This window comes from Macaca fascicularis, chromosome 7, assembly GCF_037993035.2.
Source record: "Macaca fascicularis isolate 582-1 chromosome 7, T2T-MFA8v1.1".
NCBI classification, from domain to species: domain Eukaryota; kingdom Metazoa; phylum Chordata; class Mammalia; order Primates; family Cercopithecidae; genus Macaca; species Macaca fascicularis.
This window is the reverse complement of record NC_088381.1, coordinates 36,146,968-36,172,262: the sequence shown is the minus strand read 5'-3', so window position 1 is coordinate 36,172,262 and position 25,295 is coordinate 36,146,968. Positions and strand designations below refer to the sequence as shown.

At 38.3% G+C, this 25,295-nt stretch overlaps 1 protein-coding gene across 2 annotated transcripts; it reads left to right on the top strand.

Annotated features, from left to right (window-relative positions):
- Nucleotides 1–173: 173 nt before the first annotated feature.
- BNIP2 (BCL2 interacting protein 2) lies at nucleotides 174–24,444 on the top strand. Of its 2 annotated transcripts, XM_005559688.5 has the most exons (11): nucleotides 174–359; nucleotides 6,183–6,289; nucleotides 8,413–8,480; nucleotides 8,951–9,127; nucleotides 10,633–10,809; nucleotides 15,135–15,237; nucleotides 16,550–16,681; nucleotides 18,524–18,610; nucleotides 18,938–19,036; nucleotides 19,806–19,841; nucleotides 23,181–24,444. In XM_005559688.5, exons 2-11 carry the CDS (start codon nucleotides 6,240–6,242, stop codon nucleotides 23,230–23,232), a joined length of 981 nt encoding a protein of 326 aa, XP_005559745.2. In that variant the 5' UTR covers nucleotides 174–359; nucleotides 6,183–6,239; the 3' UTR covers nucleotides 23,233–24,444. The 2 variants fall into 2 exon arrangements, with proteins under 2 accessions (XP_005559745.2, XP_005559746.2); XM_005559689.5 differs by lacking the exon at nucleotides 19,806–19,841.
- The last annotated feature ends 851 nt before the right edge of the window (nucleotides 24,445–25,295 follow it).

Genomic DNA, 25,295 nt, shown 5'->3' with positions numbered 1-25,295 from the left:
GGCAAGGAAGGCCCACCCCTGGCGGGCAAGCGAGAGCGCTAGCTCGTGGCGTCTGAGCGGGTGGGGATATGCCGTGTGGGTTTCAAGAAGACGCCACGCCTCCGCCGCCACCACGCCTCCGGCTGCCGCTCCCGGAGGAGGCCGGGATGTTATCACTTCCGCCGGGGCCTCTCACTGCGTCCGGGTCAGCTGTTGCCGCCGCCGCCGTGCCGCTGCGGCCGAGGGATTGGGCTGGGGTCTCCACCGCCGAGCGAGGGGAGCGGGCTCCGCTCGGCGCTGCTTTTTACGACCTGGCCGTCAGCCCCACGTCGCCGGCCTGGAGGGGCGAAGAGGACGAGGGGGCCAAGGCTTCCTCCGGGGTGAGTGCGGCCTGGGAGGACTTGGCACCGTGGCTCCGTAGCTGGACTGGGAACCGGCCTAGGGGCGCAAGTCTGTCGGGCGCGTGCCCACGACGTCCGCGGAGAGGAAACCCAGAGAGTTATCCTTGGTAGGGGGGAGCCATAGAACCTGCTCGGAAGGCGCTTCCTGGATCTCCGCCCAGTTTAGGTCCCCGCCCTTGGCTCGGGTCCTGTTTGTATTTGGCAGTTTGGCCCCCCACCCCACCCCTTTTCCGTTTCTGGTAGTTGTGCTCGGGATGGAACCTTGCCCTTCCTCCACTCCTTTTTTACCCTGGTGTGGGTGAAGTTGCGGGGCTACGATGGTTCAGTATTTATGACCAGCGTCCGTCCTGGTGCAGAACAAAGAAACTTGGACCTCTGGTATGCCTCGTAACCTCGGGGAATAGACACGGAAGCAGCATAAGTAATCAGGGCTTTAATAGATCTTCCCGAGTACGCTCAACCAAATACAGAGTGTGTACGTCAAAAGCCGAGTCCCCGCGTGAATCTAGACACTACCTTTTCTGTTTAAATACCTGGCAAAATGGTTTGGATTTCTGGATGCATCTCATGTCTCTGGAGTTACTTGTCTGTGTGTCCTGTGAGCTCTTTGAGGGCACAGCTTTTGCGGTGTTCGTCAAGATAGTCACAGTGCCTCCTATTTATTTAGTTGAATAAACTATGTGATTGCATTTTAGTGTTGCTTTTTTCATTCGCAGCTTCTCTTGATTAGGATCTCTATTTCACCTAACACCTGATTTCTTATTTTCAATTAAATGTAGTTTTTCTAATAGTTTATAGGAATCTCTGCAGTTGTAGAAACAAATTCCGTAATTTGTAAATCGCTGTTTCCTCAAAATTACAACTGATGTTACTCAGTTAAGTTACCCCTGCAGACTAGTTTTTCATCATTTTGCACATATTCTTAGTTCTTGTTGTTTTATATTTTTTCTAAACTCTTTTCCTAGTCTTCGTAATCTCTAGTGCAGCCCAACACTGTTGGGCTCAGACAGGAAGTATGACAGATCCACTTCTGCAAACGGAACTTGAACTAGATTATCGTAAGTCAGTGCTATTATGGCCTTCAGGCACTACAAGACCTTTGAAGCTAAGTGCAACCAAATCAGGCATGACAGGCTTATTCTGTATACAGTTGCCAGTGCACTGCTGACGGTGTGCTATATTAGAAACAGTTCTGGACTAGATATGGAGACCAAGATGTCGTGTCATTGCCTCATATATAAGATACAATGATGATAACACAAGTGTCATGCATCCCAAAGTTGCTGGTTGGAATATGAGATGATGGACGTGAAAGTGGTTAGTACATGTGGAAAGCACTCTGGAAAAGTTCTGTTCATTCTGTCTGGAGTAATGCTGGTAGAAGGAGCAATAGGGAGAAAGGCGTCAGAGAAAGTATATGTAACCAGATCTAGTAAGTTACAGGGCTGATAGTAGATAAAAGATGTCTTGTTACTTTGGGTGGCCAAGGTGGGCAGATCACCTGAGGTCAAGAGCAAAAAATGATAAAGCAATGAGATGAGACAAGCTTGGCCAATGTGATGAAACACCGTCTCTACTAAAAATACAAAAATTAGCCAGGCATGGTCGCATATGCCTGCAATCCCAGCTACTCGGGAGACAGAAGTACAAGAATCGCTTGAACCCAGGAGACGGAGGCCGCAGTGAGCCGAGATTGCAGCACTGCACTCCAGCCTGGGCAACAGAGTGTGACTTCGTCTCAAAAAAAAAAGATGTCATGTTATGTTTACATCTTATAAAGCAGAATACTAGTATAATGTGACAGTAATATTCCACAATTATAGTTTTTTATTGCAACTGATATTTCTAACTACAACAAACTGAGACATCAGTTAGTAGACTTTATCTTTTTAAAGGTCGCAGCGTTTTCAGTATGTTCTGCATAGTGATAATAAATGTAACTTTTGTAGGTGGCACAATCATCTTTTGCCATATTTTCACAATTTTGAGAGAAGTCAGCACCATTCTAGTTTTTCCTCTAAATTTTGTGTTAACGTTTATTTTATTTTATTTAGTTTTTTTGAGATGCGCTCTTGCTGTGTCGCCCAGGCTGGAATGCAATGGCACGATCCCCGCTCACTGCAACCTTTGCCTCCCAGGTTCAAGCGATTCTCCTGCCTCAGCCTCCCTGATCACTGGGATTACAGGCCAGTGCCACCACTCCCGGCTAATTTTTGTATTTTTAGTAGAGATGGGGTTTCACCATGTTGGCCAGGCTGGTCTTGAACTCCTGACGTCAGGTGATCCGTCCGCCTCAGGCTCCCAAAGTGTTGGGATTACAGGTGTGGGCCACCACGCCCGACTTGTGTTAACATTTCTGATAGAGCATCTCATTTCATTGTTTAAAAACTATATACCCTCAAGGGAGCAATGAGAAGCACAGATCTAGGATTTTTTCAAGGATGTTTGGTGATCTAAACGTACAGGCTGTTCGTTAAAAAGTGAACATGAGTGTTTAGGATGAAACCTTTTTGTTTAAATGGGGAAGTGAAAGGCTTGCCTGGGCATTTCCATATGCCTACTGTAATTGATTTCAGCATAAACGGTTGTTACTGGCACCTATTGCAGCAGCAGTGTTAAAGTATGTATAGTAAAATCACCACATATAATTGTGTTATAATTAAACAGTTCTAATGTGATCTTAAAAAAAACATTGTAGAGACAGATCTCACTATGTGGCCCAGCTAGGCTTGAACTTCTGGGCTTAAACCATCTTCCCACCTTGTCCTCCCAAGGTGTTAGGATTACAGGAATGAGCCACTGAGCCTGGCCTAAATGTGATCTTAACATTTAATTTTTGCTTATGTTGCTAAACTGCCTGGGAAAAGCTTCTTCATCTTGATTGGATTTATCAGTACTCCTCCCCCTTGAAGCGATGTCAGAAGGAATCAATTGTCTCTTTGATTTTTAACCTAAGATAAACAACTGCTTTGAATTTATCTTTATGACTGCAATAGGTGAGTGGCATAAGTAAGGATATACCACCACTACCAAGAGTCAACTTGAGAAATCAAGTTATTCCTGTGCCAACAGGTTATTTTAACAAATATCGGCCGGGCGCGGTGGCTCAAGCCTGTAATCCCAGCACTTTGGGAGGCCGAGACGGGCGGATCACGAGGTCAGGAGATCGAGACCATCCTGGCTAACGCAGTGAAACCCCGTCTCTACTAAAAGAAATACAAAAAACTAGCCGGGCGAGGTGGCGGGCGCCTGTAGTCCCAGCTACTCGGGAGGCTGATGCAGGAGAATGGTGTGAACCCGGGAGGCGGAGCTTGCAGTGAGCTGAGATCCGGCCACTGTACTCCAGCCTGGGTGACAGAGCGAGACTCCATCTCAAAAAAAAAAAAAAAAAAAGTATCATCTTAAAGTGTTATTTCCCATTCTAATTTACTAAAAAAAATATGAACAAGAAATGGGAAGCAACACAGTTAACGTGTGAGTCAGCAGTATCCTGATTTGCTTCAAAGTGGTTGTGGTTATATTAACTCCTTTCTTGTTTGTTTCCTGTTCTTAACAGCTGCTTGATGATAAAGTGCTTCCAAGAAACAGTAGTCCCTCAATTGTTTAAATTGTTTTGACCTACCTAGTGTACTTTTCCCCTAAAATTCATGATGAAATGGTAGAGTAAATCTATCTATATCTCTTTCCCCATGTTCAGTTTAGATAATTGATTATCCTCAAACTAAATATCCATGTCTATCTGCTGAGGTATTAACACATGATTCAATATGATACTAAGGTAAAAATGGAATAAATAGGTTGAGATAGCTGAAAAACTTGGGCTGTCTTTCAAGGAGCTATTTGATTGTTGTTGTTGTTGTTGTTTGTTTGGTTTTTTGAGACAAGAGTCTTCCTTTGTCGCCCAGACTGGAGTGCAGTGGTGCAATCTCAGCTCACTGCAACCTCCGCCTCCAGGGTTCAAGCGATAGACTCCCTGGTAGCTAGGATTACAGTCATTGCGCCACCATGCCTGGCTGAATTTTTGTATTTTTACTTTTTACTTTTTCAAGCAAATAAGTTGGTGTTGAAAAGTCAGCATCTACCACTTTTTTTCTGTGCTAACAAGTGTATCATCAAACACTGAAACCTTTTGGGAATGTTTAAAACCTTCTCTTGAGTATAAGTAAAAATTCAAACTGGGCAGAGAGGCTTCCAGTCTTGGCAGAGATACAAATTTAGTTTACCTTGTGAAATCTAACACTTTAGGACATTTCCATTGTAATTTTGTTGTTAAAGAACATAAGGCTTTTTTCTATATGACTTTTTGCATCTTTTGAATGTTGACATAGCAGGCAAGACAGCTATAGAACATGACTGCATTTTCCTTTTAGAAGACTGGTTGATGTGAATGACTGGCATAATTGATTTTATTTAATATCTTTTAAAGTCATAGTATAGTTTTAAAAATTAAATGGTGTAGAAGGACTTACTATGAAAAGCGTTGGTCATTTTCTCCATTTCACCCTCTTTCGTCTTCTGCTGATTTTGCTCTGTCACCCAGGCTGGAGTTGCAATGGTGTGACCTCAGCTCGCTGCAACCTCTACCTCCCAGGTTCAAGCGATTCTCCTGCCTCAGCCTCCCAAGTAGCTGGGATTACAGGCGCCTGCCACCACACCCGGCTAATGTTTTTGTATTTTTAGTAGAGATGGGGTTTCACCATGTTGGCCAGGCTGGTTTTAAACTCCTGACCTCAAGTGATCCGCCCACCTTGGCCTCCCAAAGTGCTAGGATTACAGGCATGAGCCACTGCTCCCAGCCTGGTGTCAACCACTTTTAACTTTATTTTTAGTACTGTTAGTGATGCTCTGTATCTCTTAAATATGTTACTGCAAAAAAAAAAAAAGATGTTGCTGCTATTTATTAAATAATTTTAGACGTCTATTGACTTGAATGTAAATGAACTAAATACTCATGTATACCTCTTTCCTTCTATAGTTTTCACTGTTTTGTTGCGTTGTTAATCGGTTGATCTTTCCCTTACCTAAACTTCTGTTTCTTACTCCAGCACCAGAGGTAGTATCTCTGGATTCTCACTTTTGAAATGAGGATATTGGCACTCACATGATTCCTTGGAAAAGCTAAGACTAAAGTTCATGGCGTATGTTAAAATATGTAGTTGCATAAAAAGACATTCACCAAGTTCAGTGTTTGAAAACATACGCCGAGCTATATGAGAAGGACATAGTATAGATAAGAAACAAATCAAAAGATAGCATAGTTCATTTACAGGAGAAGTTACTGAATAGACTTCTTTAAGTGGCTCGGGAATTGTGGCATCAAATTGTTGAGAAGAAAATGTAAAAGCACACTGGTTGACTCTGCTGAATCATGAGTTTAGATATTATTTATATACTATTGTTTAGAATCAACCTCTATCCAAGGGACAGAAAATTTAATTATGAATCTGTAATAAAGAACATTTTTATTTCTTACCCCACTTCAAATTTTTAATATAATCCATAGTATGAAATATATTTTAAATCATAACCTGAGATACTATACATGCAACTGAAAACAAGTATTTTCACCGAACAGTATCCTTACTATAAACAGTACTTAACTTTACTAGAATATATTTGGTCCGAATATTCTCTTTTCTTAAAAAAAAAAAAAAAAAAAAAAAATTGCAACCCCGTAAATGAATTCATGACCAGACCACTGTACTGAACATCATGTATGAACTAATATGTAAGATTATTGCACCTTTTCGGTGGATAAAAAGTAAAGTAGAAATTAAGTTAAACACTTTTCTCTCTTCATAGGACATTGGCTCTCTGGATTATCAAGAATTTGTAGTTGACATTGAATCCAGGCTGAGGATGGAAGGTGTGGAACTTAAAGAAGAATGGCAAGATGAAGATTTTCCAATGTGAGCAATGCTTTTAAATGAAAACAATTTTAGAGTAAAACTGCAGAATTTCTTTATTGAGGTGTTATTTTTTTTACTTTTATGTTTTGAGAAGGAGTCTTGCTGTGTCACCCAGGCTGGAGTGCAGTGGCACGATCTCAGCTCACTGCAACCTCCGCCTCCTGGATTCAAGCAATTTCTTCTGCCTCAGCCTCCCGAGTAGCTGGGACTACAGGTGCGTGCCACCACACCCGGCTAATTTTTGTATTTTTAGTAGAGACGGGGTTTCACCATATTGGCCAGGCTGGTCTCAAGCCTCTGACCTCGTGATCTGCCTGCCTTGGCCTCCCAAAGTGCTGGGATTACAGGTGTGAGCCACCGCACCTGGACGAGATGTCACTTTTTAAATGGAATATTCGGCTTCTTGAAGAAACTCAGTAATACAAGGTGATCATTTGATACTAGGAAGTAAAAGTTTCTTTTCAACAGTTAGATTGACTCTCTTGTATCTTCCTTTCCAACCAAATATATATATAATCTTGTGTAATCTTTCATTTTTGTTTTGGTCGTTTAAGTTTCCAAATTTTTGCTTTTATAATAAAGTGTTTTAATGTTTTTTTTTTTTTTTTTCCTTTAAGCAAAGTCTGAGGGATTCCTCAGAGAAGGAGGTCTTTAGTTGTCTTTTAAAATTTTCTTTAATTTTGTGGCCAGGTGCGGTGGCTCACACATGTAACCCCAGCACTCTGGGAGGCCGAGGTGGGCAGATCGCTTGAGGCCAGGAGTTTGAGACCAACGTGGCCAACATGGTGAAACCCCGTCTCTACTAAAAATGCAAAAAATTAGCCAGGCTTGGTGGCGCGTGCCTGTAGTCCCAGCTGCTTAGGAGGCAGAGGCACGAGAATTGCCTGAACCCGGGAGGCAGAGGTTGCAGTGAGCTGAGGTCGCACCACTGCACTCCAGCTTGGGTAACAGAGCAAGGCTCTGTCTCAAAAAATAATAATAATAATAATTTTGTGGATCCCCCCCGGCCCCCTCCCCCCAAAAAAACCTTACTAAGTAAATTATTAAGGGTTTTCTAGCTCATCTGGCCAGCCACCTTCACATGTTTGCATTTGTATTTACAATTATATTGGCACCAGGTAGGCTGATGAAAAAGAACAAAGGCAGACCTTATATTTAAATAGTGCTTCCATGCCATAGTGGGCAGAAGACATCCTAGTGCATAATCAGGTGCCTTAGCAGTTGGATAGCTTAGCAGTTGGACAGCTGATAGGAGACCTGAGTCACTGTTGCATATGGTGGTGATAATAAATATAAGAATGCCGATCTCAGAAGAATTGAACCATCGTCGCTGTAGTCTTATTGTGAGTAAAAATTGAGCTTCATACATTGCATCATATATCACATTATACTTGTGCATTTCAGTCATATTTATTTAAAATTGTTACATGTTTAATAAGCTGTGCATAAGGAATTTATATCTACTTTTATGTGTTACTTATATGTAATAAGTGTATAAGTCAGCTCTGATAGTCAGAATTTTTACTTTGAAAGTGTAGCCAGACATAGCAGCTAACTCCTATAATACTAGTGTTTTGGGAGGCCAAGGCAGAAGGATTGCTTGAGACCATCCTGGGCAACATAGCAATATCTGGTCTCTACAAAAAAAAAACTTTAAAAATTAGCTGGGCATGTTGATGTGCCACTGTAGTCCTAGCTAGTCAGAAGACTGAGACTTTATCTTACACACTGCTAGGCTGGGCACAGTGGCTCATGCCTGTAATCCTAACACTTAGGGAGGTCAAGGCAGGAGAATCGTTTGAGCCCAAAAGTTCGAAGCCAGCCTGGGCAACATAGCAAGACCCTGTCTCTACTAAAAATTAGCCAAGCCTGGTGACATGCACCTGTAGCCCCAGATACTCGGGAGGATCTCTTGAGCCCAGGAGTTAAGGCTGCAGTGAGCCATGATTGTGCCATTGTACTCCAGCCTAGGTGACAGAGCAAGACACTGTCTCAAAAACGACAACACTGCTTTATTCCATTTTCCAAATACTTATTTCTATAAGCTGTATGTTTAATAGATTGAAATTCAAAAAAAATTCTTCCTTAATTTCTGGGTTAAAAAGTATACCTGTGTCTTCTAGACCTTTACCAGAAGATGATAGTATTGAAGCAGATATACTAGCTATAACTGGACCAGAGGACCAGCCTGGTAAGAGCTTGACACTTATTTTCAATTAAATTATGGACTTTGTGTTATTTTTTAAAACACGTTTCTTTGTCCAAAAAAAAAAAAAAACTTGAGTTTTTATTCCATCATAGAAGTCAAAGTATAAGTTGAACATTGAGGAAAGCATTTTTAGAATGCTTTAAAAAATTGCAAAAACATATGCTTGGTTTTTGGAAAGTTTTACAGTAAAAGGGTGGAGGAGATCATTTTTAGTGGTAAGAGGTATCTATAAGGTCTGCCTCTATTTAAAAGACATTGATGCTTTATTGATCTCTTGCCAACGATGTAGAAACAGCAATGATCAGAATAAGAATTTTGTGAATAGGTGCTTTGAAGTTATGTTTAATTAATATTATTTTTCCCAAGAATGAAGTAGTTAAAATTTTTCTTATTCAACTTTAGCATCTAAGCATTCCTTGTTACGTATCTTTTTCTTTATTTTCCAATTCCAGGCTCACTAGAAGTTAATGGAAATAAAGTGAGAAAGAAACTAATGGCTCCAGACATTAGCCTGACACTGGATCCTAGTGATGGCTCTGTATTGTCAGATGATTTGGATGAAAGTGGGGAGATTGACTTAGATGGCTTAGACACACCATCAGAGAATAGTAATGAGTTTGAGTGGGAAGGTAAATGTTTCACTGCTTTTAATCTGATCTTTTTTAATGTATTAAGGGATTTTGTTTGAAATATGTCATTCTTTCTAAAGTTCATATATTTGTTACTAAGATACAAAATTCTGCTAACACTTGAATATTCTCAAGGACTTCAAAACTCTGTATATGGTAGATTACACCAGTGGCTTTTTTCACTTCTTATTTGCCCAGCGCTGTCATGTTTTTTCATAGTTGTTTCAAAAATATTTCTTGATAATTATGGCATGCTCTCTTTCAGTCAATCAAGTAAGAAACTTTGGAAGAGACATATAGTGAACAGTTTGTGGGAAGGGAGTTCTGAAAGGAGGCGTTTGCCTTTGGCTTTTTAAGTAGGCTTGCCTGACATTGCTCTACTTTGTGAAATAACCAACTTAAATTAATGTATACTTTTAGCCCCCAAACCTAGTATTCCTTGTTATTTGTAATTCAAAGGAATTGTGCTGTGTTTTACTTTGCATGCTTTCTTTAATTAGAAAATTGTTTACAGTATCTTATATATAGTTGTTATAATTTTTATGTTTTTTCATCTTGAAAATGATTTTTTTTCAAAGTAATGTTTAGCATTCAGTATTATACTGTAATAAAGTGTGATGTGCTATATTTTTGGTTTCTTTTTTCTTCCCTGTTTTACTGGTTCAATAAACAGTCCAGTAATAAGCAATACTTTATAAAGTTACTGAAATAGTTTTGTGCCTATGTGTTTTGTCTCTTCTTTCTTTAATGCTGCTGTAGTCATTTCCTGGAAGGATATTTTCCGTTAACAGCTTTGTCTTGGAAACAACTAACATACAGTAGGTTTCCCCCTCCCCCCATCTTTTGGTAAGGACTATAATACTGAAATTTTGAAAATTATTACTACATTAAAAATCAGCTAAACTGCAATCTCAAAACATAAATTACACTTAATCATTGGTGCTTATGCTTTGGCTAATGCTAATTTAAATAGACTTCTGCATGTATACTTCAAAATATTATACATACATTTCTGCTTTATAAAACTGATCAAATGAGAAGTGATCACTGAGTAGTTAACCACTTCCTATCTGGTATTACAGTTAATTTATGTGCTCAACAACAACAAAATTGGCTCCCAGATAGCTACTTGAAGTAACCTATAGTCATAACTGCCAGGGAGAATATTGTCACAAGTTGAATCTGGAAAGGCATTGTAAGGCACATGTACTAAGATTTTGATGACTCTATGAATTATATTTTCTGAACTTGTGGATATACATTGCACTATGATTAGGTGGTTTTTGCTAAATTGGGCAATAAAAAAAGTTAACCATGATTTCCAAAGACATAAAATGGCCTCATGTTAAGAATAAGCCTTTTCCTGCATTATGGAAGAGATATTTAAAATTGCACAGATGGTATAATGAAAATTCTCTGTAAAATCTAGATAGTAAAGTGGTTAACGTATAATTTGATTTTTATTGTGTAACAATTGGTGATTGAAAAACTTTTTATTTTGACAGATGATCTTCCAAAACCCAAGACTACTGAAGTAATTAGGAAAGGCTCAATTGCTGAATATACAGCAGCAGAGGAAAAAGAAGATGGACGACGCTGGCGTATGTTCAGGATTGGAGAACAGGACCACAGAGTTGATATGAAGGCAATTGAACCCTATAAAAAAGTTATCAGCCATGGGGGTAAGAGTTACTGAACATTTTTCAAATTGTTTAATGTGGTATCAGAATTCTAAATAGTTTTAGAAACTCTGCCTAGAGATATTACGTAATTTTGAAAGAATAATAAGCATTTATCATATCATTTTAGAAACATGATAGGTTTGAAGTAAAAGAAGAAAAGTACCATTTTTTTTTCTTTTTGCTTTTGAGATGGAGTCTCGCTCTGTGGCCCAGGCTGGAGTGCAATGGCGTGATCTTGGCTCACTGCAAGCTCCGCCTCCTGGGTTCACACCATTCTCCTGCCTCAGCCTCCCGCGTAGCTGGGACTACAGGTGCCCACCACCAAGCCCAGCTAATTTTTTTGTATTTTTAGTAGAGGCGAGTTTTCACCGTGTTAGCCAGGCTGGTCTTGATCTCCTGACTTTGTGATCCGCCCGCCTCAGCCTCCCAAAGTGCTGGGATTACAGGCGTGAGCCACTGCGCCCAGCCAAAAGTACCATTTAAAAATGATTATATACCTACACTAAGTTGAAAAAGTACAAAAGAATTTGTAGTGAAAACTGTCAGGTTGGGCATGGTGGCTCAGGTCTGTAATCCCAGCAATTTGGGAGGCTGAGGCAGGAGGATTACTTGAGCCCTGGGGTTTAAGACCAGCCTGGGCAACATAGACCTTGTCTCCACCAAAAAAAAAAAAAAAAAAAAAAAAGCCAGGAATGGTGGTGTACGCCTGTAGTCTCAGCTACTTAGGAGGCTGGGGTGGGAGGAGAGAGAGCTCGAGCTTGGGAAGTTGAGGCTTCAGTGAGCCGTGATCATGCCACTGCACTCCAGTTTTTTGTTTTGTTTTGTTTTGTTTTTTGTTTTTTGACCCTGTCTCAAAATTTTAAAAAGAAATTTTTTTTTAGCTGTCTCTAGGCTACCCAAAACTGGGACTGTACTTTCTCCATAATTTATAAACAGTGAAATGCCCTGATCTTAAGTGTACAATTCAATGAGTTTTGACAAATGCCCATATAACTGTATATTCCCATATATATAACCCACACCCCTAAACATATAGAACATTTTCATTGTCCCAGAATAATTCTTTAATACCCCTGCCCAGTGAATACTCACCTTGGTAGCCACTGTCATATCTACCGCCTGATTAGTTTTACCTGTTCTAGAATTTCATATATAGTAACTGAAATCATCCTGTGCACTCTTTTGTTTACTTTTCAGTATGAAGTTTTGGAGATTCATCCATGTTGTTGATGTATCCACAGTACATTCCTTCTTATTGGGGAGTAGTTTTCCATTGCATGGATAAACCATAATTTGCTTATCCATTCTTTTTTTTTGATGTGCATGTGAGTTGTTTCCAGCTTGGGCTATTATAAACAAAACCGCTTTGAGCATTCTTTTATAAGTCATTTATGGATATAAGTAAAACTTGGACTTTTTTTTTGTTTTTGAGATGGACTCTTGCTCATCACCCAGGCTGGAGTGCGGTGGCGTGATCTTAGCTCGCTACAACTTCTGCCTCCCTGGTTCAAGGGATTCTCCTGCTTCAGCCTCCCGAGTAGTTGGGATTACAGGCGCATGCCACCACCCGAGCTAATTTTTTATATTTTTAGTAGAGAAAGTGTTTCACCGTATTAGCCAGTATGGTCTTGATCACCTGACCTCATGATTTGCCCACCTCAGCCTCCCAAAGTGCTGGGATTACAGGCTTGAGCCCCTGTGCCCAGCCCTAAAACTTAGACTTTTTAACCTTAACTCTTAATGTGCCTTAAAATCCTGAACAAATTTTTTTTTTCCTTTTTTAAATTTTTTTGTTTTGTTTTGTTTTTTGAGACGGAGTCTCGCTCTGTCACCCAGGCTGGAGTGCAGTGGCGCAATCTTGGCTCACTGCAACCTCTGCCTCCTAGGCTCAAGCGATACACCAGCCTCAGCCTGCCAAGTAGGTGGGACTACAGGCACGCACCACCATGCCCGGCTAATTTTTGTATTTTTAGTAGAGATGGGGTTTCACCATATTGGCCAGGCCGGTCTTGAACTCCTGACCTTGTGATCCACCCGCCTCAGCCTCCCAAATTGCCTGGATTACAGGCATGAGCCATAGCGCCCAGCCCAAATTATTTTTTAATAGAGAGCTCATTCACTCCACATTTTTATAGAGTACCCACTTTCCATACTTATGGGATATACAAAAATACAAGGCTTAAGTCCCTTCCCTTAAGAAACAGGAAAAGCTATAAAAGTTTAAGTTACAAATCCTGTGAATCTAACAGTACCATATATAGAAGTTTACCTAGGCACATTGTAAATAGTGCTAGAATGTTAGTGGCAAGTCAGAACACAACTCACTGTAGAGCATGTCACACTACCTTAAATCCTCCTAACACAGGACAGAGCGGCACATGGGTCAAGCAGATTGATTTTTTTTCGGAGTCATTTCCACTTAATTTACCACTTACTTTAATGCCAGATGCATTCCCCTGCTTATTTCTACAGTCTTCATTCATCTGAAAGCAAATCACATGAATATTTGTAGTTGCATTCTTCTGCCTAATTTAATCATACTCAGATGAAGAAAATGGCATAATCTGGATCAGGAAGTCCACAGACGTATATTATTCAGCTAGTTCACTGGAATCAAATTATAAGGCCTGATTTATGGCTTCAATCTCTTTCAGAAATAGCACTTTTTTATAGGGGAAAATAAGACCACCTTATCTTACTGCATTATCACACTTAATATATTTTGTGACTGAGTGATTAAGAAAGGTAGTGAAGATTCTGATGTTCTTGAAATGTTCAAATCTTTTCAAATGCAAATTTGTAAACAATAGAAATGAAGGTTAAAGCAGAAGTATTTGCTACTAAATATGGGCTTAATATCTAAAGAAAGCAGTTGAAACATAGGTATTTTAGCGCTGTTTTCCATTACTGAAAATTATGTCAGAGATGTAATTTAGTTTTTGGTTTTCTTTTTTTTTTTTGAGACCCAAGTGTTGCTCTGTTGCCCGGGCTGGAATGCAGTGGTACAGTCTTGGCTCACTGCAGCCTCCGCCTCCCAGGTTCGAGTGATTCTGGTGCCTCAGCCTCCTGAGTAACTGGGACTACAGATGCACACCACACTCAGCTAATTTTTTATATTTTTAGTAGAGACGGGGTTTCACCGTGTTGGCCAGGCTGGTCTCAAAACTCCTGGCCTCAAGTGATCTGCCCACCTCGGCCTCCGAAAGTGCTGGATTTACAAGCATGAGCTGCCGCGCCCGACCTAATTTAGTTTTAATGTCCTAAATTCTACAAAATGCTAGCATTTTGAAATATAAAACTTACCTTTTAAAAATCACTCACTTATGGCTCTGGTGATGTGGCTTATGCCCAGCGCTTTGGGAGGCCAAAGGAGGAGCATTACTTAAGGCCGAGAGTTCATGACCAGTTTGAGCAACACAGTGAAACCCTATCTCTACAAAAAAATGTTTAAAAAGTTAACCAGGTGTGTTTGTGTGTGCTGTATCCCCAGCTCCTCTGGATGCTGTGAAGTGGGAAGATCCCTTGAGCCCAGAAGTTCAAGGTTGCATGAGCTGTGATTGTGCCACTGCACTCCATCCTGGGCAACAGAGCAAGATACTATCTTTAAAAAAAAATTTAAAAATTAAAAAGCACCCACTTTGCCGGGAACGGTGGCTCACGCCTGTAATCCCAGCACTTTGGGAGGCAAATCTCGAACTCCTGGGAGGTCAGGAGTTCGAGACCAGTCTGGCCAATGTAGTGAAACACCGTCTATACTAAAAATACACAAAAAATTAGCCAGGCAGGGGGGCGTGCACCCGTAATCCCAGCTACTTGGGAGGCTGAGGCAGGAGAATCGCGTGAACCCAGGAGGCAGAGGTTGCAGTAAGCCAAGATCACACCACTGCACTTCAGCCTGGGCAACAGAACGAGACTCCATCTAAAAAAAAAAAAAATTACACCCACTTTAACCATAAGCATAATATAAATAAATAAAAATACATTGCAGATGCTGTATTGTGTCTGTATTGTATTGGGTTATATCACTATATTTGTCTACTTGATAACATAGGGCTGGCTTTTTAAATATGCTAATTTAAGTGGTCTTGGGTTTTTTTTTGGTTTTTTTTTGTGACCACCGACCTTTTTAAATTTTACTGTTCTCTTTTTGGGAAGAAGAAATTAAAATTCTATATAAGACCATATAAGATTTACAAAACATACATTTAATACAGAAGTTTGTGAAAAGTAAACTCTTATTTATAATTTACCAATCATACAGATGTCTTCTAAAAATGCGTAAGAGTAAAATCATGCGGTGATACTGTCTTTGGTTTCTTTTTTAGGATATTATGGGGATGGATTAAATGCCATTGTTGTGTTTGCTGTCTGTTTCATGCCTGAAAGTAGTCAACCTAACTATAGATACCTGATGGACAATCTCTTTAAGTAAGTATATATTTAACAAAAACATTTGGACAGAATTTTGAGCTAATTAGATCTACACCTTAAGAAACTTAACCTTTGTAAAAATTATAAATATCCCAGTTCTTTGGGAGACTGAGATGGGCAGATCACTTGAGTCCAGGAGTTGGAGACCAGCCTAGGCAACATGACAAAGCCCTTTGTCTACACAATCAAAAAATTAGCCAGGCATGGTAGTATGGGCCTGTAGCCCCACCTACTCAGGAGGCTGAGGTGGAAGTATCACCTGAGCCCATGAGGTCAAAGCTGCAGTGAACTGTGATTTTGCCACTGCACTCTAGCCTGAGTGACAGAGTAAGACCCTGTCTCAGAAAAATAAATATCCCGTATCTTTTCAAGTGCAAGTTTGTGAACAACAGAATGAAGGTTAAAGTAAAAGTATTTGTTACTAGATACAGGACTAGATGAGTCCTTATTCTTCGATATGATGAAACAATAGTTTTCCAATTCAAGAGAAAAATTGTCATTTTAAAACGGGGAAATATATCTCAGATTATTTGTTCCAACTTGGTTTTGTTTTGTTTTGAGTTGGAGTTTCACTCTGTCACCCAGGCTGGAGTGCAGTGGTACAACTACGGCTCCCTGCAGCCTTGGCCTCACGGGCTCAAGCCATCCTCCTACCTCAGTCTCCCTAGTGGCTAGGACTACAGGCACATGTCACCACATCCTGCTGACTTTTTAATTTTTGGTAGAGACAGGGTCTCACTGTGTTGCCAGGGTTGATCTCAAACTCCTGGGCTCAAGTAAGCCACCATGCCTTACCTGTCCCAACTGTTTTATTTTACATTTGCAGGCACATTAAGTGTAAAGAAGTGATTTTTCTCTCAAAATCATGTGGCTAAATTACATTTACCCCTAGAAGGCCAATATAACTGAGCCGAATCAGTTCTTTTTCCACAAGGTCATTCTATTTGTCAGGTTAGTGGTGTTTTTAAAAACCGTATTGTGGAAAGTTTCAAACATACACAGGGCTAAAGAGAAGTATATCAGATCTTCATGTATCAGGCACTTCAACAATTATCTATTTATATTTTGTTCCTACTTCTAACCCCCAGTATATAATTTTAAAGCAAATCCCAGAAGCAAATCATCTAGAAACATTTCAGTATACATCTCTAAAAAATAACTTTTTAAAATAATCATAATACAAGCTAATGCAGTTTGAGCATTTTCATTGTAGGAGAGAGGAGGGAATTGTATAATTGTATAATTTAGAGAACCTAGTTCAGTTATGCACAGTGATTTTTAAGGCTTAAACTTAATTTGTTTTTTACAGATATGTTATTGGCACTTTGGAGCTATTAGTAGCAGAAAACTACATGATAGTTTATTTAAATGGTGCAACAACTCGAAGAAAAATGCCCAGTCTGGGATGGCTCAGGAAATGTTATCAGCAAATTGATAGAAGGTAATACACATACAAGTTGAACGCTAGTCTGATAAATTTTTATAATGGCTTTAGTAGATCAAACTTTCTTTTCTGTTGCCTTTTTTTTTTTTTTTTTTTTTTTGAGACGGAGTTTCACTCTTGTTGCCCAGGCTGGAGTGCAATGGCACCGTCTTGGTTCACTGCAACCTCTGCCTGCCAGGTTCAAGCGATTCTCCTGCCTCAGCCTCCCAAGTAGCTGGGATTACAGACATGCACCACCACGCCCAGCTAATTTTGCATTTTTAGTAGAGATGGGGTTTCTCCATGTTGGTCAGGCTGGTCTCGAACGCCTGACCTCAGGTGATCCTCCTGCCTCGGCCTCCCAAAGTGCTGGGATTACAGGCATGAGCCACCACACCCGGCCTTCAGTTGCTATTTTAAAACACCATTTATTTTTTAAATTTTATTTATTAATTTCATGGCAGGTTTCTATTTTCTAAAGATAGCATTTTAGAATATTGTGAGGGAAATCAATTTTGATTTTTCTATAAAGAATAACCTTAATTCTTCTAACTTACAAAGTAGCTCTATATTTCTCCTTATTTATAAGGAGAAATTGAACACTTTCTCCTTATTTATAAGGTGCAATTTTCTCCCCATTGAACACTTTCCTACTATTTACATCTTGGGAAAGGATGGAGAATGTAGTGTGTTTCCTATTTTATTACATTCTGAGGTTTGCCTAATTTATAGTGCTTAGGATGTTTTATTTTTTTGTTTTTGTTTTGTTTTGAGACAGGGTCTCACTCTGTCACCTAGGCTGGAGTGCAGTAGTGCAATCTCTGCTCACTGTAGCGGCGACCTTCCAGGCTCAGGTGATTCTCCCACCTCAGCCTCCCAGGTAGCTGGGACTACAGGCTTGTGCCACCACACCCAGCTAATTTTTGTATTTTTTGTGGAGACAGTGTTTCCGCATGTTGCCCAGGCTGGTTCTCGAACTCCTGGACTAATGCGATCCACCTGCCTCGACCTCCCAAAGTGCTAGGATTACAGGCATGAGACACAGTGCTCAGTCTTTATGTTTCTTAATGATGCTTGTTTAGTTGTAAAAGTCTTTCTTTGGAACAAGCTTTTGAAGCATATTGTCTTGGGAGTTAGTCATTAGTACTTAATGGAAGGAATGTGATCTTCCAATTGGTTTGATCTTGCCATGGCTAATTTAAATCAAGTCTAAATTTGACATTGGCTAGCTCTTGTGATTATATATGTATCTCACTTGATGTGTGAAATATGCATAATACAATAAGTTTGTATTTAGTCATTTAAAAAGAAGAGCTCTAGGATAATACCTTTAATATTTAATCAAAACTTTAAATTCCTTGAGAATAGGAGTTAGATCTGATTTGTTTTTGTTCCTGTGGTCACCTTCTCCACTCACACTTCTCTGCCTGCACAGTGCTTTTCGTGATTTTGAAGAACTTAGCACCAATTTCTCCCTAGTCTTGGAAAATGAGGATAGTTTACTTTTACATTCAGGATGGCCTCTTTCCCTGGTTGACAGAGTCCTGAAGACAAGTGAATGTGTATGCTAGGAGACATTTAATAACAGGCTATACTATGGACATAAATTTGGCCAAATAAAGTAAAGTTCATTTCATAGCAGTAGGAGGGACCATCAGAATTCAAGAATCCTTTTTCTTGTCTACAGGGGTATCATACCTAAATGAAAACTCCTGGGTGAGATTTTTCAACTATTATTTTGTATAAAGTTGCACATATTTATTGATGTCTTGACTTTTAGCATTACAATTTATAGAGATTTTTAATTTTCTTTGTGTATGTGTGTTTTTTTGTTTTGTTTTGTTTTTTTATTAACTCCAGGTTACGGAAAAATCTAAAATCCCTAATCATTGTACATCCTTCTTGGTTTATCAGAACACTTCTGGCTGTTACAAGACCATTTATTAGGTAATTTTTGAGAGCCATTGACTTTAATTTTATTTTAACTTTTTTTTCATTTATTTTTAGTTAACACATAATAACTATACATATTTATGGGATACAGAGCTATATTTTAATATGTGTATACATTGTATAATGATCAAACCAGGGTGATTAGCACATACATCACCTCAGACATTTATCATCTTTTTGTGTTTTGAACATTCAAAATGACATGAGTTTTTTAAAAAAAATTCTTACATTTGTATATAAGAAATTTTTGTATATTGTAAACATTGTATCCATTGTATTTGTCAGAAATATGGAGGTAATTATTTTTATTTTCTTCCATAGCTCAAAATTCAGCCAAAAAATTAGATACGTCTTTAATTTGGCAGAACTAGCAGAGCTTGTCCCCATGGAATATGTTGGCATACCAGAATGCATAAAACAGTATGTTTTGTTTTATTTCCTTAATTGTATTGGATCTTAATATTTTGATGTGCAACGGATAATACTTTTCAATACTCATTCTTTATGTATTTTGTAACTGTGTGTCTCTCTGTGTGTGTGTGTGTGTGTGTGTGTGTGTGTGTGTGTGTGTGTGTGTAACAAAGAAAAAGAGGAAGAAGCCATTTCCCACACCGTCCCCATAAGTTAGCATTTTCTTCAGGCTGTCAATTGAAGAACTAGGATAAATTATTTCTGGTTGTGATTCATGTTATACTTTTTAGACTGGTTATAATCTAAGAGATGATTTTTCTAATTGATCAGTACTAAAGAACGTTCTCCAGACTTGAACATGGTGCTCAACAAATTTGAGTAAACTCATCATGAATATTATTATTGAATAATTATATTGCTAAATAAATAAAAATATTTAAATCATTATAACCTTAATGTTTTCCAGTGACTGCAATTTTGTTCTGATTATCAGATTCACATTCTTCCATGTAACTTCTTGGACTTGATAGAAGGCTGTTAACATAAATACCTGAGTATTACAATGCATGTGGAAAAGTTTCTTTGTTCTGCTCACATGAGGTTTTACTCTATTTAATGTGTGAAAGTCAGATTTATTAAGTCAGTTTTTACTTTCTACATCATGTATTAAATATTTTTCGTTTTGCTGGAAAATGTAAATGGGTTTAAGTACCTTTTTTCAAGTTTTTATTCATTTTCATAACATGTATATTTACTGAAATAACTCTTCCCTACAAAGGTATGAAGAAGAAAAGTTTAAAAAGAAACAAAAAAGGTATATGCACACCTTGACTGGGTTGCATCTAGACTAGTCCATTTGCATTGCACACTAACTCTTCCTTATTGGTTGGTTAGCTTGTAGACAAAGATAATAGCATTTGTAAATATAAACGTACCCAACTTCCAAATATAGGGTGAACCCAGAGTTCCTAAGGCTGAATATGACTTGGATTCACCCTGTTTTATTGCCATATGTGATGCCAATTAAGACTTAAAGACCACGGACCCTTCTCTCTCCTTCTTAGTCCAAGTACTAATGGTGAAACCACAGAAATTACTAAAAATGGTATTTGGAACACCAAATAAAAGACTTCAGTTGTTTCACCATTTTCTTTAAATAGCTAACTTGTGCTTTTGAAATATTTTTGCAGACTTTTTAAAAGCTATCCATTTATTTCCCTGGGGTTGATTATTATATTTGCAATGCATATATTCTTTGGCTAACCAACATTAATTTCCTTTTATGCTTAAATTAAATGGCTTGCTAACCAGTCAAATTCTACATGTGATAAAATACCTAAAATCTCAGTGTCCCATTTAACAGTTAAACACTCTGCTTTCTATTTTAAATTTAATTTTGAACACTTCTGCTTTGAGCATAACAAACTATTATCTATTGATACCTTGACATAGATGGTGAAAGAAGGCAAGGGTATAAAATACTTACAATTTTATATAATAATTTAGAAAAATGTAGAATTTGGATCTAGTTTGTTAGATCTTTAAAATATTGGCAATTAAATTAGCAAAACATAGTTTAATGCAATCTTAAGAGTTATGGTGAGAGATTTATATGTAATTATCTTGACTATTCTAAGGAGCCAACTGTAACTAACTGGAACATTCTTAACTTTGAACACATTTTGTTTCTGTTGATGAGTGAGAATTCAGTAGGCCTTATGATAGAATCAGTTTTACACTTCTATATGACACTTCACAGTTTAACCAACACTTTAACATAAATGTAGACAGTGATTTTAGATCATGCTGATTTCTCATTCCTTTCTAGGCATTACTGTGCATCCGACAGACACGTGACTGAAATTAAAAATATGATTTGTAATTGTAGAATATTTTGAAGCCAGCCGCTTCATAGATTTCACAGTGAATTGCCTTTGTTGATAAAATGTGCTGTATTAAGCCTTTTTTAAAAAAAGTTTTTAATACTGTAAATAATTTAGACATCAGAAAAAAATATGGAATTTGTACTTTAAATGTATTGTTTGAAACCGGTCACTATTTTATCTTGAGTTTTTTTTTACTTGTGTTTAACCATAAATACAATTATTACATGTATCTTTCAAAAACTTTGTGGTTTCTGTAGTTTTTTTAGTCTTAAAAAATAATAAATTTTTGTCAATCTGAAAAGGATAAAATTTAATTTTTAAATTAAATTTAGATAGGCATGTTTTGTTTTGAGACAGAGTTTTGCTCTTGTCACCCAGGTGGGAGTGCAATGGCCCAATCTCAGCTAACTGCAATCTCTGCCTCCTGGGTTCAAGCGATTCTCCTGCCTCAGCCTCCCAAGTAGCTGGGATTACAGCCTCCCACCACCACGCCTGACTAATTTTTGCATTTTTAGTAGAGACCAGGTTTCACTGTGTTGGCCAGGATGGTCTCGAACTCCTGATCTCAGGTGATCTGCCCACCTTGGCCTCCCAAAGTGCTGGGATTACAGGCGTCAGCCACCACACCCAGCCTAAACCAAACTTTACAGAGGCTAGGTACAAGGGAGCTTATTTAAGGTGACAACTCCATGATATGATAAGTACTGGTGCTAAGGAAAATACGAAACTATGAGTCCCTATGGCAGGTTTTTGGGGAGCAGGGGAAGAAGGGGTAAAACCATTTTCTTGAAGGGCTTGTGGGGAAGAAGGTTGAAGAAATGTTGATAACAGTGAGATCCAATGTCCCCAGTGATAGAAAAAGGATAGCAGTTTTAAATGTTTCTTTCAAACAACTGGATGCAAGTGTGGCCATGCAGATACAGATTGTTAAAATGTTTCAGGGGAGTTTAAAAATAATTATGAAATTAGTTGGTAAGGAAATTTCAGATGTTAAGAGGATTTGATATATTTTGCATGCCTTATCAGAAATATGTACATTCCAAATTTTTTATAACAATATTTAAAATATTTTAAAATGTTACTTTGGCTTTACCACAGACCAGGGCTTTTAGGTCTGTTTTACTAATATTCAGGTGGACATAGTAATGGGTGATAAGAATAAAAACATATGAAAAATATTTTTCTATATCTAATACCAGATTGTTTTAAAGGTCCCTGCATCAGTTATTCAGACCACTACAAATGTAATAGTAATAGACTGTTTGTTATCTTTGAAAGGTTGTAATTATTATGTGGTAATTTATGTAATCCTTCTAATCCCCACATGTCTAAATTTTGATATGACTGATGTCCAACCCACCACTAAATAAATAAGTTTTTTGATGGGTTTTTGTTTTGTTTTGTTTTGTTTTTTGAGACAAGGTCTTCTCTGTCACCCAGGCTAGAGTGCAGTGGTGCAGTCTCGGCTCACTGCTGCCACCGTCTCCAGGGCTCAAGCAGTCCTTCCGAGTAGCTGGGACTACAGGTGCATGCTGCCACACCTGGCTACTTTTTATTTTTTGTAGAGACAGAGTTTTGCCATGTTGCCCAGGCTGGTCTCGAACTCCTGGTCAAGTAGTCTGCCCGCCTCGGCCTTCCAAAGTGCTGGGATTACAGGTGTGAGCCACTGTGCCCAGCCAATAATTAATTTATATTTAGATATTTTTGAATGTTAAATTCTTAAGGCTTCATACTGTCAAAACAAATTTAAGGCATTCACAGACTGGACTGTGTACCAGTAAGTTTTGGAGAATAATTACGGGTTCTATAAGGATGCATTTTTTTATCACTGGATTTTAAAATATTGATTGATCAATTGGTGGCGTTCGTGGCATTTTCATATTTTAGTTAACAGAATCATTTTTGAGGGAGTTGTTTTTCCTGCCAGTTTCTTACCACCTGGATCCTCACCACAGCCAAGTTACCGGTCAAGATTTTAATATGCCATGTAACTTGAACTTCTAAGAAAGTTTATATGCATTTGTATGTAAAGTATTTTATAATCTTTAAAGAAACAACAGTCACATTTCTTGCCAGAGTCCCCCTGCCTTTAAAAATTCTCTTTTCTGGTTGGGGAAATGATGTCTGGTAACTGTTTTTACTACGTCTGCTTCTTTGCAAAGCTTCGTCTTTAACAGAGTAATATTCTATGCTAAAATAGTCATTATTTTTAGAAAGAAAATTGTTCAGCTGCTGGTTTCTCATTATATATATTCTTCATTAAACAGAGTTGATCAAGAGCTTAATGGAAAACAAGATGAACCGAAAAGTGAACAGTAAGTTTGGCACCTAGTCCAAACAAGACTGAAGAATGTGCTGATGGAGCAGTGCTGTTTTTGCATTCATAATGCATTTATTGGCCCATATTTTTATGTAACCTGTTACAAAACCGACTTGACTTTTTCATAATGGACTTTTGTATTATACAAGGGACTGTTCACTGCTGTATTGGTTTGCAAATCTCTTGAATTTAGCTCTTTAATAGCTAACTGTATTATTATTTTATATTTTGTATTGCTAAATAGCAGAGAACTACACTATATAAAGCAGTTTTTGCATTTGTTTATTGAATGATGCATCTTCCGTGAAATATTTATATGCATAAATGGCAAGGGAAAGAAATAATATATATTTTTATGTTATTGAGCAATATTTTTTAATGTGTACCTGTCTTATGGAAGAAATATGCAGGTAAATAAGACCATGATTTTGTAAAGTGCATATTAGAATTTTTGTTTTTGTAAATTGTTAAATACATTTCCTGGGTAACTTAGAAAATTAAGTTTCTCATAAGGCAACAGACGGATTCTCATGAATTGAATACCCAAAGATCATGTATATAATCGAAGTGTATTAGTACCATCCCAAGATTTTTTTCTTATTTAACATATATTGTTTCATAATTCAGCAAGTACAAATGCAAGTGCATTGCACACTTTTTCCTTTTTAAACTTAAAGACAAGTCAAAAAGCCATTTTTAGAACTAGAGGATTTAAGAGGCTAGGAATTGGGGTTTGTGTATATGTATATATGGGACATTTTATCTTCTGGCCCAAAGTCAGAACTTTATAAAAATCTTGAGTTTGTTCACTAATGTGAAATAAGCTATGTGTCCAGGGTATTGCTCCCCTGAGTGTGTGTGAGTGCTGAGTAGTACTGCAGAGAATGTGATGAGTTATTCACTGTCACAACTTTTTCTACAGAAAACAGGGGCTGCTTTTTAAACTGCTCTCACTATGGGCACTTTACCAAAATACTTCCATATCAATTATTTGAACTCAGTAGTTGTTTGACCTAGTTAGATCTGGTGTTTATTCAAGTTTCTATGAAATCATGTTTGACAATACTGTAAATTAGGTTAATTTTGTAAGTCTGAGAGAGCATCATTATATTGTGCTGTTTTGGATAACACATTTGTTACAAGCATTTAAACGGTTTCATTTGGTAAGTACCTTTACATTGAAATAAATTGTGTTTGTGCCTCCAAACAAAGTTTAATTACCGACAAAATTATTTCTAAAACAACAGATTGATCTAATACTGTGTCATATACTTGAAAGACTCATATACAGCTGATAAACAATACCTGCCAAATTTGAAGGTCATGGCTACTCTTCAACCCTTCCTGTAAGGTATTTTGCAAAACAGTGGTCTAGGGTAGCAAAATTGAAGTGGATGTGAGCTAACTTTTTAGGATTTATTCTATCCTAGATTGAACACACATGTGGCTGTTACCATTCTCATGTACTTATAAGCCTTCTGTTAAAAAGGGAACTTTACTATACTTTTTGTCCTCCTCAGTCCTAAACTTGGCATGCTAACTTAAAACCAGTTTTAAGAGAGAGATGCTGGAGGATTCCCAGGATGAAACATTCCTCAGCAGCCTCCTGACTTAACCTGGATCCAGCAGCTCTTGGCAGATCCTGAACTAATGTCATTACAGTGAATTGAGCCAAAACCATTATTGCTTGCTCACATCTTAGGAGCACTTTTTGTTGAAGAAGCAAACTAACAATAACAAGTTAGGCATTCCTTCTGAATTTACCATATGAGGATTATGTATAAACAATTGTATTGAATTTGTCATTAGATTCTTTTTTTTTTTTTTTTTTTTTTTTTTTTTTGAGACGGAGTCTCGCTCTGTCGCCCAGGCTGGAGTGCAGTGGCACGATCTCGGCTCACTGCAAGCTCCGCCTCCCGGGTTCACGCCATTCTCCTGCCTCAGCCTCCCGAGTAGCTGGGACTACAGGCGCCCACAACCGCGCCCGGCTAATTTTTTTTGTATTTTTAGTAGAGACGGGGTTTCACCGTGGTCTCGATCTCCTGACCTTGTGATCCGCCCG

What these genes read in the sequence shown, in the direction of transcription:
- BNIP2 (XM_005559688.5), top strand. Translation starts at nt 6,240, where the DNA reads ATGGAAGGTGTGGAACTTAAAGAAGAATGGCAAGATGAAGATTTTCCA. An exon ending in AAAAGTTATCAGCCATGGGG is followed by an intron (nt 10,810 to 15,134) that starts GTAAGAGTTACT and finishes TTTCTTTTTTAG; the next exon opens with GATATTATGGGGATGGATTA. An exon ending in TATCAGCAAATTGATAGAAG is followed by an intron (nt 16,682 to 18,523) that starts GTAATACACATA and finishes TATTAACTCCAG; the next exon opens with GTTACGGAAAAATCTAAAAT.